Consider the following 16,663-nt stretch of genomic DNA (forward strand, 5'->3'; position numbering starts at 1 on the left):
CTCATTAAACCTTACTAATCTTACTTGATGTCTTGTTATAGAAGAAAATTCCTATAGCTTTCAAACAGAAAAATGTTTTCACAAATGAAAAGAACATTAAAGAAACCCTAAAAAAATTTCCCATATCTGTGATTTGACCTATGTAACTTAAACTGTACATCAGTCTACTGGAGTTCTAGATAGGCACTACGTAGGAAAAAAACAAGTTATTGCTAAAACACTTTGTTTACTTTACATGCACATACAATATTCTATTCTATCCAACTGCTTTTAGCTGCCAGCTCTAGCCATTTTCACAGCTTAGCTTCATTAGTAATCATATAGACCTCATGCTACACCACCATAAAAAGGTGGAAAAAAATGGCTTCAGTAATAAAATCATTGATTAAGATGAAAAATCATGTCAGAAACAATGCACGATTCATCATATTTTCAAGGAACAGTACTTTCTTAGAAAATATTAAATATATTAGCCAAAAAAATTCTAAAAAGAATTAACTAAATACTTGGTTTACTGGCAGGTTCCTCAGATATGCACATAAATTGAAGTTGAAGTATTTCTTAATTTCTCTTTGTGAGTTACTCTAAATCCCTGTTATATAATGATAACATATAAATTATGACACAGTTTTGAGTAAATAGGAACGAATTTATAAATTTTAAAATTTTAAATCCAGGTGTACCCTCCACAACTGAAAGGTGCACACTGGTCCAGACAAGGGTAACTCCCTTTTGGTAAAGAAGTTTTTCGTACCTTCAGATTAATCCCACTGAGTCCTTGTTTGTGTTTTGCATGTGTACACATGGAAAGATTAAAGATTTCAAATATTCAACCTCATAAATCTTACCTAAGGCATTCTAGAATGTCTATCAACTTTCATACATGTCTCAGTTATTCACTAGGTTATACTGGACCGGGCACTAGATGGTTTCAAGCTTGTCAGTAGCAAATATTCAAATGCCAAAAGAGGAACAAAGTCACATATGATAGAACATGCTAGAGTTAACATTTTCCAACCCTGAAAAGTATTTCTAATAGATACTCATCTGATTCTAGTACTACCCTTTATGTAGAAACTTTTTTTGTTCATCACTAGCCTTGAGGCTCCCACCTAATTCCATATTACAATGTGGTGTTGCTGCATCCTTGCATGCAAATAAACATGCAACAACCCTCCCCCTCAATTCACATTTTTCTAGAATCCCATGTTGAAGTGGTGGACAGACTGGTGCAAACTATTATCTAGGAGATCCCCCCTTCTGGGAAGTGCCTGAAGGGAACCCATGGAGTGAGACACTATATACCTTGGAACAGTATAGGGGCACACCCGTGGGAGAAAGCACCTTGTCTGTACCAGGGAACACTCTTCACCTAGAAAGGAGGTGTCACAAGGATGGGCAGAAGATATAAGCACAATACAGAATCTGCATCAGGCGTTCAGAAGTGCCATATGTGTAGTATGGCTAAGATGCATCAGACCATACGTGGCAGGACAATTTCACTACAAAACCGGGCAGCATTGGGAATTTGTCTTCTGGTCCATGATAGCAGAAGGGTTCCTGCCATCTTCATCTCAAACCCAGTGAGGCAGAACAGGGAATTAGCATCGCCTTGCAACTGAATGAGGACTTATGTTGGCTTGTCATGCTCCAATCCAACATCAAACCCTCCCACGAGTCACTCTTCAGCTGCTGACTTCCTTTGTTTGTTGGGAGAGATTGTCCATTATAGTATGTGGATGACCCCTCATACATTTGTAGCACACTATCTACATCACTTGGTCATTTCTTCATCAGGCTATAGACTATGTTCAGTCACCATTCATCACATCTGACTGGTTAAGCTTTTCCTTTTTAACAATTTTACAGAGCCCTCATACTTTACAGGATCCCTCTCAGTGGCAAGAATTTCCTGCTAGGGTATAGTTATATAAAATCTGCACAGTGTAGGGCCTTTCAGGCCTGATATAGTGCTCACTCATGAGATTGAGTGTTTCACAAAACTGCTCAAGAAGGCCCAATCCAGAAAATACCCACTCATGGACTATCATGAGTAAAACAAGCATGGGATTCCTGCCCATCCTCCATGCCTAGTTTAACATCTAATGCTGGTCTGCTTTTAAAAATTGGGGTTTTCATGGTCACTTGTTGCACTGTCTTATGGTGATGCACTCCTTCAGACTCCTCAACCATGCTTTCACCCCCCCTCTTTTTTTTTCTTCTAGTTGGGCAAAGGAGTTCTTGCCACTTCCCAGATCCTAACCACTGGGGGTGATGGACCAAGAAGGATGTCTCCTGAGTGTGAATGCATCCACTCAGTAGAGAGTAGGGTGGTGGTGGTCTGTTCATGTAATACAGTTCACCTCTCTGGCTGGCTTTTCCCCAACCCACCACTACATGGAAGTCAGGTTCCTGTGATGAATGTTATGGGAAGCACTAAAATGCATTATTCTCCAATAATGAATATGCTAAACATATGAGCTGTTGAAGCCATCTAGTGAGGGTAACAGGAAAAATATCATAAGTGGATGAAGGATTCTACAAAATGAAGAATGAGATTTGGAACCATGAAAGTAAAAAGCGAGGGACCAAGTAACAACAGACCACACAAAGAGGACAGAGGAGGCGATCTGGATACATACAGGAATGAAGATGAGAAATGGAAGGAAGAGATGTAGGTATAAATGTACGATCTCACTCGTGTGCTGCAGACATTTGAGGAAGGAAAGCATGATCTGGATAGAGAAGGATATACGAGTGACGGAACAGAATGCGAGAAGAATTGATCGTGTACACCTCAAAATGTCAAAGACCACAAGTATAAAGAAGAAGGAAGGAAGTTTTGAGGGAGAGATGGTATAGGGAACAAAAAGCTTAAGGTTAAAAGGGAGGAAATTTAAGGCATGTAAAATAACATAATAGTCCAGGGTGATGGAGATAAAAGGAATGAAAAAGCATAGTAAGGAGGTAAACATACTAGAAAGTAGCAGAAAGAGCTGCCTGGTAACCTGCAACAGTTGAGACAGATAAGCCCTAGTCGAAAGTCCACATGAAAAATTCTGAGAGATGAGGAGAGGGAATGACCAATGTCACAAAATCTGTCATTTCTGCTGATACAATAAAAGTGAGTACAGGTTATCATGCAAGGGACCACACAAACTACATGCATGAAGCCTGAGTGATGAGATGGCTGAATGGAAGAGAAATGTATGAAGCTGAAGAAGGAGAGAGCAAAAGAGGAAGAGGAGGGGAGGACATTAGAAGGCTCAACAGAAAAAATCATAATTCAGCTGGCCAATAAGACATTATCAGAAGGACCTGAATAGGGGGTAAACATATAGAAACAGGTTGAACCAAATCTGACTGAAAGCATCCACCACTAATGCTGAGGGGGATACTGAATAGGAAACCAGAAGTAGGGAAACATAGTATTGTTGCAAGTGGCAGAGGCATTGACTGAAAAACCACTCCTTGAGAAATATCTTGTCAGATCTAGAGAAATGATCCGCAACAAGATTCAGGGCACACAGAACATGGTAGGCTATTAGGAGGACAAGTAGAGAATGAGACCAAAGTAGAAGGTTGAAGGTTTGGAAGCACAGACAGCAAGACTGAGTACCCCTCTGGCATAGGATTCCACAGTTAAATTGTCCAAGTGGATTATTGCTAAATGGCCACATACAACTGGTAGAAAATGATCCAAAGCCCAACAGACCACCAAGTTTTAAAAGTTAACATTTCATAAATTGAAAACATATTTTCAATAATACTTATCTCCTCTCACACTTATAGCTATTACTCGACTGTCAGGGTTTCTTCCTTTGCCCATCTAAGCGTTGGTCTGATTTATTCTCACTTGTTCTAGTCTTTTATACCCCACTTAACTGCCCTTGGCAATATTTGTCTCATCACACTCTGCACCTACATCAGTGCACCCACTATCCTGGTACTGTATATAAGCACCTCATTCAGATGTTATCACTTTTTCAATATTAACTCCATCCCAGCATTTAACACTGACTCTTAGTGGGGAGGAAGGGGAGGTTAGGGTAAAAGAAGGTAAGTATTTTTGGAAATACATTTCAATTTAGGAACATTTTAACTTCCAATACATATAATCGCTCCCACTTATAGCTAGAATCCCACACTGAGAAGGTGGAGGGGATGGTGAGGGCATTATCCATACAGAAAGCATTTGCATAGATCATGGGTGTGTCAATGAAAATTGGCACTCTAGTGGGGGAACCACACTACATTCCAAACAGATATGCTCTTTAGCCTGAACTTAATTCCTATATTGTGGGTGGAACTGTATATAAGTGATCATCACTCTAGTCCAGCCCCAACCAGAGAGCCAAAGTCATAATTAAAGGGTTTTGGTCCCTATATCCCTTGTTGGTGGCCAGGGTAATTGGACTGCAACATTACATCTGTATATACTTATGAGTGCCAAAATGGACAAACCTTCTCCTCCACCTGAAGAAGCCCGAAAGGCAACATCCCAGACTCGGAATGATTGGATCGTATGTGCCTTACTCAACCAAAGGAAACAGAACTCATCTGGTCTGGAATTATGAACATTCATCCTTACTCTCCAACCATGTGGGCAAGATACATTCCACTTGCCCCCAGAATTATGGGGAGGATGTGGAACAACTGTGCTCAACCAAGGACCCAGGATGAAATTACTCCATGTTTGGAATTATGAGGAGATAGTGGACCCTCTTCCATGAACAACGTACTGAATCAATATTGATCAAACAGAAGGGCCATACACACCCTAAATGGATAGCAAAGCATCAAATCTGAACTGGTATTACCAGTGGCCTTCCACGTAGGCTGGTGCCACTCATAGCAACATCTGGGAAAAACATTCAAGAGGGACCCCAACTTCACCCTCTTCTCCAAGAGGAAATCATTCTAACACAGGAGGAAAAGCCTCTGTCCATCACCTCTGTGATTGGAAACTGGGTGTGGTAAGGACCCCCTAGCCTCACCAGTAGAATATAGGGAGCCCTGAGGAACCTGATTTATTCAATTCGATGATCAGCAGGGATGGGCAGGATCCCTTTATACTTTACTCATGATAGTATAGCATTTCTAAAGGCATTAGAGCAAGCAACAACTTTCAAGACCCTCACTGAACATTACCACAATTGAAATCTGATTGGACACAAAAGTGAGAAATAATGATTAGATGAATAGGTGAAAAGGACTTTAACCCCTTTCCTGTCTGACAGTGTCTTGGGTAAGAAAAACTGGTCTGAGGATGTAGACAGTATGAGAAATTGGTCTGTGGATAAACAGTGCAAATCACTCCGACCCGTGACATCTGTAGGTCAGCAGACACAAAAAATAAACCTTTCAGGTACAGGGGAAACATGACATATAAATGTCAGGGCACAAACAGGTGTTGAGAAAGAGGAATTCCCTACTTGAGGAATCCATACAGTACTGGTGACTCAAACATTATGTAGTCACAATAATCAAACGGTAGTCAATAAGGCTGCCATAAACAGGGCAAATGTGGAAGATGCAAAAACTTCTGCCAAAGAGCCAGGTCAAAAAACGAGTTATGGTTAGCACTTCTGCCCGAAATGGGTTCAACCTCCTCACAATACACCATTACTGATATGCATGTCATTTCCACCGACAAATGTACAGAACAATTTTAGTATGAACTTGAATATCTGGTGAAGGAGGAAAACTTAATATCCTGAAAGAGGGACTGAATGAAGATGGAAACGCAAAGAATCATATGAAACAGGAGAGAGAAAGAGAGAGGGTAACATACCTGAGAAAAAGAATGCACAGGAAGAAGAATTGGCAGAGATATGTGTAAAAAACCTTCATCATTACAGACAGTATCCACAGGAGAAGGTATGTCAATGTCGGGTTCAGAGGAAGGTCCAGGCCACATGTAAAACTCCATCTCATGTTGAAGAACAGCCATAACCTCCTGACACACAAAAAACCTGATGCCATTGTAGTTGGATGTCCAGCGTGAACAGTTTTGATGTTGAACACCAGACATAGCAGAAGTAATGAGTCACAAAGTATACATGTGCAAAAACCAAATGTCAAAATTAACTCTTAACAACTGTGGGTTTGGAAAATCTTTAAGAATCTAACAAGTGAAAAAAAATAAACATCAGCACACATGAGTGTCAAATCGAGAAGTGATAATTGAACAATCAGTACAGAGGAAATCAGCTGTGCTAGGAGGCAGTTTCACAGTCCTATTGGTGGAGGATTGTCACATGCTCACTTGCATGCAACAGCACAGCAATATCTTGTTGAAACATGAGAGATCAGGAGGGAGCACAAAATTTTGCATAGAGAGGGCAGTACTGAATTGGTTTATTAGTTTGTTTTGAATTTTGCGCAAAGCTACACGAGGGCTATCTGCACCAGCCGTCCCTAATTTAGAAGTGTAAGACTAGAGGGAAGGCAGCTAGTCATCACCACCCACCGCCAACTCTTGGGCTACTCTTTTACCAACAAATAGCGGGACTGACCATCACATTATAATGAGCCCCATGGCTGAAAGGGCGAGCATGTTTGGCGTGACGGGGATTCGAACCCATAACCCTCAGATTGCGAGTCGAGCGCCCTAACCACCTGGCCATGCACTGCATTGGAAAAGCTAGAAAATGAAATGCACCCACAATGCTAGTAATGTACCTTCCATTTATTGGACGTTTACATAAAGTGTTCCTTTTCCCTTTATTGGAATATAATTGGAGTACGTTTGACAGTTTTCTTTTTTTTTCAAACTAGCTATTAAGTAAGATGAGTAACATCCATACTATGAAATGAAATAATATTTTCAGATCATCAGTATGAAACTAACTATACTGGTACTTATGAAAGAAAGGAGCCTATCTACCTTTACTAATTGAATTTCAATTCATTATTGGTAAAAAAAAAGTCCCCATAAAGTCTATATTACGACTAATTTCAATATTATTTTAATAATACATATTTAGATCCGTTTACTAAGATATACGTGATGAATGCAAAGGGAAATTAACTACAGCCTGTCAATCTAATTTTGCTAACATTTCATACATTTAATACTCTTAAATACTGTACCTTTTTCTCCAAAACTTCATCAAATTTTACATTACGGAAGAAAGGTTGAGACTTCAAGGCATGCAAGCTCTGCAGACGTCTCTGTGGAAGTTTGCACAATAACTGAAATAAAAAAATTATTCCAACAATAAAAAAATAAAGGATATACGAAATGACAATAATAGGCCTACTGCCTGTAATGGCAAAGCAAACATTTTAACTAAGTTCTATGATGCACTCAATGACTATTAAATAATAGAGCCTTATATACCAGATAATATGATGAAGCATCCTAATATGAATTTTAAATCACTTTATTCTTATTCGATCCAATCTTGTAATAACAGTTTAAGATATACAGTTCCCTGGCATATGAATATGAGCAATCCCAAAGCCAGTGGTTTTGTCTGAAATATCCACCACTATTTCATGCCCGTGATATATACATAATCTAATGAACAGGAAATCTTTCGAATATGGAAAAAAGTGAAGCTACCAGGTACAAGTTAATAATGTACTGCTCTCCCAGTAGAACAACAGATACCAACCTGTTAGAAGATACTGTTAAACATACAAACTGTGTATGCAGGCGTACTACAGTAAATGTTTTAATCAATGATCAAATGTCGATCCATTGATATACATCAACAAATACCTGTGTAATTCTACATTTATGTATAACCTCTGATGATTTAAGTTAAAAATGTATGTAATTCCATGTCAGACAAGATATAGATAGTGATCACTTCTTGATAAGGTCTACCCTTGATCTCTCATCCCCACCCCCCTCCACCCCTATCAAAACAAACCGATCTATCATCAAAATTACAGCTGTAATAAAGCTGATTGGCTAAAATATAAAGTACAATTAGACAAGCTTCAACCTTATTTCATAAGGAAAAGTACCTAATGGCCAACAATTGTTTTAACAGAGCATCAATGATGTGCAGTATCATGGAATAAATAAACAAACATAACAATAAAAACTACATTACCGCAAAAATTTAGAAGTTATGTGAAATTCCTGTAGTTTTTGTAACTTATCAGTGCCTATCTTTCCAGAACAAATACAAAGATATGTTGTATTGATAACAAAAAGTATGTGTTGTACATACTGAGATATGTTGGAAAAAAAAAGGGGGGGATTTACACAAAAGCTAGGCGATTACATTGATTAATTAATGTCAAGCAAAATAATCAACTAACCAAAATTAATGTTCCCAATTATTACTGTACTTGATCCAAGTAGTTGAAATACTACCAAAATAATTTCTCATTACTATTTCCCACCAATTCAAGGTTGTTCAGCAATCGATTAATGTCACAATTCACAAAAATACTCAACACGTAACAGATTAATGACCTCAAAGATTAATTGATAAATTTCACCAACTGCTCAGCTTTAACTCATATGATTTAAAACGTTCATTCAGAAGGATAAACGGTTTCAAGCTTATAGGTTAGTCATCTTTCTGGCTGTTTTGTATTGTTTATGTCAGTTAGAGCATGACTAAGTCCTAAAACAGAGAAGTCTTTGATAATGTGTTCATTCTTAGCAAAATGTTTCTTACAGTGCGTCGGTTTTGTCGTTTAATGTAGTTTAGATATTCCTTTGTTGGGCACCAAGTCTGTGTCCTGTCTGTTAAATGCACACTTGATCACTAATATTACAATAAATTATACATCCTGTAATGAGTGCTTTATGTTGAAACTAGTGTTCCAGATATAATGTTCTTTGTACTTGGACAAATAATACACCTTCTTCATATATAACTTTAAAATGTTAAACCTCATTTTCCCTTTCAAGTTCTCCTCAAAATCACATTAGTATTTCAAGTATTAATTTTATATAAACTTAACTCCGATTTATTTTGGATGAAGTATTAATAAACAAAATATAAACCTAGTTTTTTTACTCCACGATACATTTTTTTGGTGGTGTGTGTGCAGAATTACTCAAACTTTCCACCTCCATAAATAATGCTTTTTAATGGACAAAACAAACCACTAATTTTAAGCTTCTACTTATTGGTTAATTTTGTATTTCAGATATTTTAGAAACAATGTCAAAAATCATAAAATTCCATTACCTGTAAACTTTGTTTCATAATTTCTGATCTTTAGAAGCTACCAAACGTGTGTGTGTGTGTTTATATATATCATTTAACAGCTGGTATTACTTTCTCGCATTTTACCCGATAGATTGTTTGTTGAATTTTGCACAAAGCTACTTGAAAGTTGTCTGTTCTAGTCATCCCTAATTTTGAAATGACAGACAAGAGGAACGACAGCTAGTCAACACCACCAACTGAAACTCTTTGACTACCATTTACCAATGAATAGTGGGCTTAACTGTCACATTATAACTCCCATATGTCTGAAAGGGCAAGCGTATTTGGTGGTGGGATTTCAACTCACAACCAGCAGATTGTTTGTTTGTTTTTTGAATTTTCGCACAAAGCTACACGAGGGCTATCTGCGCTAGCCGTCCCTAAGTTAGCAGTGTAAGACTAGAGGGAAGACAGCTAGTCATCACCACCCACCTCCAACTCTTGGGCTACTCTTTTACCAACGAATAGTGGGATTGACTGTCACATTATAATGCTCCCACGGCTGAAAGGGTGAGCATGTTTGGTGTAACAAGGATTCAAACCGCGACCCGCAGATTGCGAGTTGAGTGCCCTAACCACCTGGCCATGCCGGGCCCCAGCAGATTGTAAGTCAAGTGTCCTTACCAAATGTCACATCAGGCCTACCTCCATAAAGCTCGTCTTATACGAATTACATGTTTTTAAACTTGGCTTAGTACTTCAGACTGTGTCTACTTGTTCAGATAATCCAAAAATAGTTAGATTGAATACAGGTTGTATTTTTTTTTTCTTCAAAGATTAATATTCAATTTTATTGGTTCTCTTAGTTGCTTGTCTATTTTATTCCAGTAATTATTACTATGTTGTGCCATTTGAACATAGGAATTTTGATACATGTAAGGCACTAAGGAGCATCTTTAAATTTGATACAATTTATAATTTCAACAAAACATATAAGTTGTGCTTTATAAATATGAGATATAACTAAGCCTATTGACTGAAGCTGTGCGGCCATATCTTTGTATCATGGTATGAATAAAAAATAAATGCTAATGAACATCTAAAGGTATGATAATTGGATTAAATCATTTACTATGGTCTTCTTTTTGTGATATAATTATCTATTTTGTGAAGTAAATAAGAAAACATATGAACAAAGCAGAAAGAGACTGAGTTTGGTCCATAGGTAAAGCTCATAAAAAAGGGGTCAGGTTCAGGTCAATTAATATAAACTTCTGATCAAAGTGACCTAACTACGTAGATCAGATCTAAAAAAATCATTCCAGTATTAAAAATAAGTATAATGTTCTTACATTTTTACTTAAAACAATTAGAATGAATTGTTTAATTAGTTAAATATTTAATATTAGCAACATTTTTGGCCATAATCCCAATAATATCTCACAAAGGTCAGCCAGCTTAGAAGATTTAGGTTAGTTCTAAATTCATATACCAAACTAACAATGCTAACTATTTTTAGAATAACAATATAATAATAAAAAATAACATATATTAAATACTCTAAACAATACTATTTCTAAAAGCAACATTAACAAAATCTGCAAAACTTAATATCATCTTCTAACATCATCTTGTGACCAATTGAAGTTAATTATTTGTCCAAGAATAGAACAGACCACATATTTAAATGTAATTTTTAAATACGATGTCCACTGAACAAAATGGAAGAATTAATTTCTAGCACAAATGTTACTTTATTTTCAAATATCTTATTAATCTAGACTACTTGTAACAAAAAATAGGCATAACGCACACCATCATATATGAATGAAGTTTAAGACCAAACTTAGTGAAAAATTATGATAAATGAAACTTCATGAAATAGGTCTAACTCAATAGATCAAGAATAGACAAGCATTGCTTTTTTTCTTGCCCATAATAATCACTTTTAGTCATAGTAAAAATATTACCATTCTGAAAAGTTTGACGGTTTTATACAGTATTAGAAAATGAATCAATGCACCCTACCTGTCGGACAACATGTCTGGCTCCATCACTGTAATCCTCTGGGAGTGTATAGCTGGTAGTTTCTACAAGCTTCTGCATCTTGCTGTGGTCATGAACTGATTCGACGGGATACTGAAGTTAAAAATTTCACATATATAGATTAAGAAAATAAAAGCTTCTTCTCCAGCAATATATACACACAAAATCAAGATATTTGTATTTTGTATATATATTTTTTTACTCTTTAAAAGATGAGGGTATTGCTATAATCTAATTAACAACTTTTCAGGCTTTGTTTTCCTAATTAATATAAATAAATAATAACATACTCAACTGAAAAGGATATATACATACTAACTTACTATTTTTGAGTAAAAACAAAACAAGAGATTTTGAAAACAAACCTTTAAAAAGAAGCTGAAATAAGTCATCTTAAAAAATTTCTGGATCTACTACCCTCTACTAACTATTTTGTAAGAGATTATATCAAATATTCTTGTATTCTTAAAAAAAACGTATCTATGAACCAATTATATGTGGTAATCTTAAGGTTTAGTCATGTTATTAAAAACTATCAAATCCTCAACAAACTTTATGACCATTATCCTCAGGACAAACATGTTCCTGCACGTTTTACTTTCTTATCATATCTTAAAAATAATTTTATTCTTGATCTTTCAGTCTTTGAAATAAACTTACCATGAGAGAGAGAGAGGGGAAAAAAAATTTAACCATGACTTTAAAAGTTGAATCATAAATCATGTTTGTCGGCAAATACGTTAAAAGTCTTCTATTAAAATACCTGTAATTATATAAATAACAACGAACTCCACTGACCCCAAACATTTACAAATAATAAGAGGACACAAAACTGCCACAGAGTCCAAAATGTCTATTAATCTACAGTATATGTTTCAAATTGTTTAATATAGATCTAGGTTTGTCTGTTTGTAATTAAGCACAAAGCTACACAATGGGCTATCCGTGCTCTGCCTACCACTGGTATCGAAACCCGGATTCTAGCGTTATAAGTCCGCAGACATACCACTGTGGCATTGGGAAGCATAGGTCTAGGTCAACAGGTTATCTACAAAGGTTTACAATAATAGTTGTGTTTACAATTATACTTTCTACTGCAGAGAGTTTATTTTTTGCCATAAATTTGGACTATACTCCGAGATGAGCTAGGTCATTACGGCTGATGTTATAATCACCATGTAACTATATATAATAGGCACTTTGATGTAGTAAGTTTATCTTCCAGAAATATTACGGCAAGCCTTAGTAAACATTACAAGGCTGTTGTACATAAAAAAAATCCAATCTTTGAATTTTTCTGAATGATGTTTTGTGAACTTAAGAAGTCTCTACCGAGCCAGACTGCTCTCACTGACTCATTTCCACATTAAGAATAAAATACATGTTTTTCATTTTAAAGTCTTCAGATTTCAAAGTTGACCAACAAGGTGAGTCAGTTTGACTACAAAGGTGAATCACGTTGACTAACATGTTGAGTCAAGTTGACTGACAAGGTGAGTCAAGTTGACTAACAAGGTGAGTCAAATTGACCATGGCTAATACAGTTAGTGTTAGGGTGGAGAAAATAAAATGTTTTACTGGAAAAATAATGTTGATATTCATTTAGGAAATTCTGGAGGTTATGCGAAGACTCACCTTGTTAGTCAACTGACTCACCTTGTTGGTCAACTTGACTCACCTTCTAACCACCAGATAACTTAAAAAATATGAAATAAATTTAAATTACCCTTTCTTCTTTCTAGAATTTCTGCACACTGTAACAGGGAATTACACAATTTAGTTTTATAGACAAAACTAAAGGATTTTTCAATTAGTTTTATTTCATTACAGTTGCACTTACATCATCTCAGAGTACAGTGATAGCTCTTTTATTACACTGGACAACTTTGTTTAAATAAACGATCAAGCTATCAGCATGCACATTCAAACTATGCAAGCATGCCTCACACTGTTGAGTATGTGCTACAGAATATTTTGTATATTTAAGTTTTCTTATCCAATCTAATAAGATTCTAATTTTTACTTTGTTGTTTTTTTTTAATAGTAATATAAATATATTTCTGAGCAGTTTTGTAAAAAATTGTAATTGATTGTTTTTGTGTACCTATTAACATATATTACAGAACACATACTCCTGTATCTGTTAACAAATGGTACACGAAGTCCTGTATTTATTTACATACCTTACATGCACAAGTTCTTCATTTATTACTACAAATTATGAAGCATGTTATATTAGAATAAATTATAAACACGAGGGGTTATGAGTATACTTTTAGACACAGGAACGTCGAGAGCCAGCACGGGCCCCGGGGTAAACATTCTAGTTGGGCCCCCTTTCTCTCTCTGTTTTTTAACATTTTCAAGAATTTTTTAAAAAGAAGATCCGAAATTAGGACAGCAACGAGCTCATAAACCACACAAAATCATAGCAGCAGCCGTTTTTACCTCACAATATAAGCGTAAAATTGTTAATAAAGTAACAGCAAATATCTATTAAATCTATAAAGTAACAAATACATATTAATTATTACTCAAGTTATTATATCAGTCGTTCTTAATGTATCAAGCATCTATATGCAAATAAAAGCCAAAAACTATGGTTTTTATCATTAAATGAAGATATAGCCTAAAGATGCTTTGCGGGCTTTATGGCATAACCAGGTTTCAATTGCCCAGGCCCCTGGGCAGTTGCCCCTTTTATGTTGCATAACGTGCTTTACCTATTAACACAAATTTTGTCACATCGTGAGATGATGTATCTGTTACCAAATCATGGTTCAAGAAACATGTCTCAATCTTCATTAAATGTGGAATATATTATAGGTAAGCCCTCCCACATACATGTAATAGTTTATAGGTGATCCCTCCTACATTTATATGGGACAATTAATATTTGTTAAATCCAGTGATAAACGTGTCAAAGGATATTACATATTTATGTTTAATCAAAAACATATAAGTGATAATACTAATAATCTCTACCACATTTACTACAATCATATCTAAAACACGTGGTCACTTATAACCACAGTCAGTAAAAAATTAAAACACTTACCTGTCCTGTTAGCAAGGCATACATAATAATGCCAAGAGACCACCAATCTACTGCTTTAGTGTACGATTCCATCTTTAGAATTTCGGGTGCTGAAAGAGAAGATTTAAATTTAAATGCATCTAAGGTGTATTTCTAGGATGGTATTTTAAGGTATGATAATACCAATACTGACATGGCTGTTTACGATGGGGGTGAAAGAACTTCACATTCGGTCAATAACCTAACACACAAACTACACGTGCACATCATGTCGTGGTTAGTAGCCTATACTGTCACCTAGGTCACCAAACAAGAGGATAGCACATCAGTCTCTCTATCAGGTCAATAACCTAACATACAAACTACACGTGCACATCACTGTCATGGTTAGTAGCCTATACTGTCACCTAGGTCACCAAACAAGAGGATAGCACATCAGTCTCTCTATCAGGAAGACCCAGTTCCAAATTATAACCACTGAAGACAGTGGCAGATAAGTAGCCAAAATATGAGATAAAAACTATGTAGCAATTAGTATTTAGTAATAAATAATGAAAAGTACGTTTTTGATAAGCTTAGGTGATCATTTAGGCTACTGATCATGACAATATTTAATATCCAATCAGGATAACCTTACCATAAGTACCTGCATGGTCAGGTTAATATTCAATCAGCATAACCTTACCATAAGTACCTGCATGGACAGATTAATATCCAATCAGGATAACCTTACCATAAGTACCTGCATGGACAGATTAATATTCAATCAGCATAACCTTACCATAAGTACCTGCATGGACAGATTAATATCCAATCAGCATAACCTTACCATAAGTACCTGCATGGAGAGATTAATATTCAATCAGCATAACCTTACCATAAGTACTTGCATGGACAGATTAATATCCAATCAGCATAACCTTACCATAAGTACCTGCATGGATGGATGATTGTTTGTTTGTTTGTTTTTAATTATGCACAAAGCTACACAAGGGCTATCTGTGCTCTGCCCACCACGGGTATCGAAACCCGGATTCTAGCGCTGCAAGTCCGCAGACATACAACTATGCCACTGGGGGGCGCACGGACAGATGAATGGTATGACACAGGTCTGCACCTAAACAAGCAATTACTTGACCAAACAAATGTAACTAGGTGCAGTGACAGCTTCTAAGTCTAATATTATAGTAAAATAAAGTAAATATTTGGTTCACACACACACAACAGGTAAGTCACTATAAATACCTGTGTGTTTACTACATCATTCTACAGGATTTTATAGTAGTAACAGATCTGGTTAAAATTGATGGGATTGGTTCAAGAAGACTTATGAATATAGAACATTATCTAATAATTCAAGAAAGGTAAACTTGTTTTAGAACAATTAAGGATTGATACCTACCCATATACTGAATGGTACCACAGATGGTGTTGGCTCGTTCACCATAAGCCAACCATTTAGCTAGTCCAAAATCAATCAGCTGAACATGGCCTGAGGCAGAAATGTGTACAAAAATGTTAGTGTACGTAAAAGATTTCAATTGATCTGTTTATAACTACTATTCACATGCTGCTGAGTTACCAAAGGTATCGTTTAACATTTTTTCTGTCTCTAAATTACTGAAAAAGCATTTCTTTATATTATATTCCTGAATATTTAGAGAAAACGATATGGATCTATCTGTATTTGTTTCCTAGATGAAAATAGGTTTAAGATCAAGCTCAGAACAGATCTACAGCCCACGATACATTATTATTTTGTTAGTTTTTGAACAAGCTGAAGCTCATATAGCTTCGCCTGTGGTGATTTTGGGGAATGCAGGTTGTTCATCACACCATCTTAAATCTCAAGTTTCATGTCTATGTAATTTTCAGACTACTCATACCAGCTTTGTACTTAATATGTTATTAACAGATATGTTCTAGTGCTACTTAGTTAGAGCTACCATTTGGAATTTAGGGTAATTAAGCAACAGGTAAATTATCAAATATATTAGGTTGTCAAGAAATTACTGTCGCATTTTTGAACACTTCCATTCACCACCACCCAAAAACATACATCATGTATAATAGTTAAACGAACCACCTAAACATCACCTTAGTGTAGCCTATATAATGTGTAAAGTTTAGTATACTCTAATCCCTTATAGTGATGGCATACGACGAGACACACATTTGGCATGTAATGCTGTTTGAGTACAAGAAGGGAAACAATGCCTCTGTAGTCACAAAGAATATCAAAGAAGTTTATGGAAATGTTTTGAATGTTCGTAAGTGTCAACGATGGTTCGGCAAATTTCGTTCAGGTGACTTTAGCCTTAAAAACTGTGATGCTAGGGGCCGACATGTTGGAATTGATATTGATGCTCTGTAGACGCTTGTTGAGTCTAACCCAAGGCAACACACTAGTGAAATGGCTCTGGAATTGCATGTCTCTCATGAAACAATACGTAAA

General features: G+C 36.1%; 1 protein-coding gene across 4 annotated transcripts in view; it reads right to left on the reverse strand.

Moving 5' to 3' along the window:
* LOC106466854 (serine/threonine-protein kinase S6KL-like) overlaps window positions 1-16,663 on the reverse strand; it is a 62,426-nt gene that overhangs the window by 10,854 nt on the left and 34,909 nt on the right. For all 4 annotated transcript variants that reach the window (XM_022394920.1, XM_022394921.1, XM_022394918.1 and 1 more), the window contains 4 exons: window positions 15,611-15,700; window positions 14,230-14,318; window positions 11,154-11,264; window positions 7,096-7,197 (listed from right to left, as the gene is read on the reverse strand). In XM_022394920.1, coding sequence (XP_022250628.1) covers window positions 7,096-7,197; window positions 11,154-11,264; window positions 14,230-14,318; window positions 15,611-15,700 — 392 coding nt within the window. The remainder of the gene's footprint in view (window positions 1-7,095; window positions 7,198-11,153; window positions 11,265-14,229; window positions 14,319-15,610; window positions 15,701-16,663) is intronic.

This window comes from Limulus polyphemus, unplaced genomic scaffold (assembly GCF_000517525.1).
Source record: "Limulus polyphemus unplaced genomic scaffold, Limulus_polyphemus-2.1.2 Scaffold2398, whole genome shotgun sequence".
NCBI lineage: Eukaryota > Metazoa > Arthropoda > Merostomata > Xiphosura > Limulidae > Limulus > Limulus polyphemus.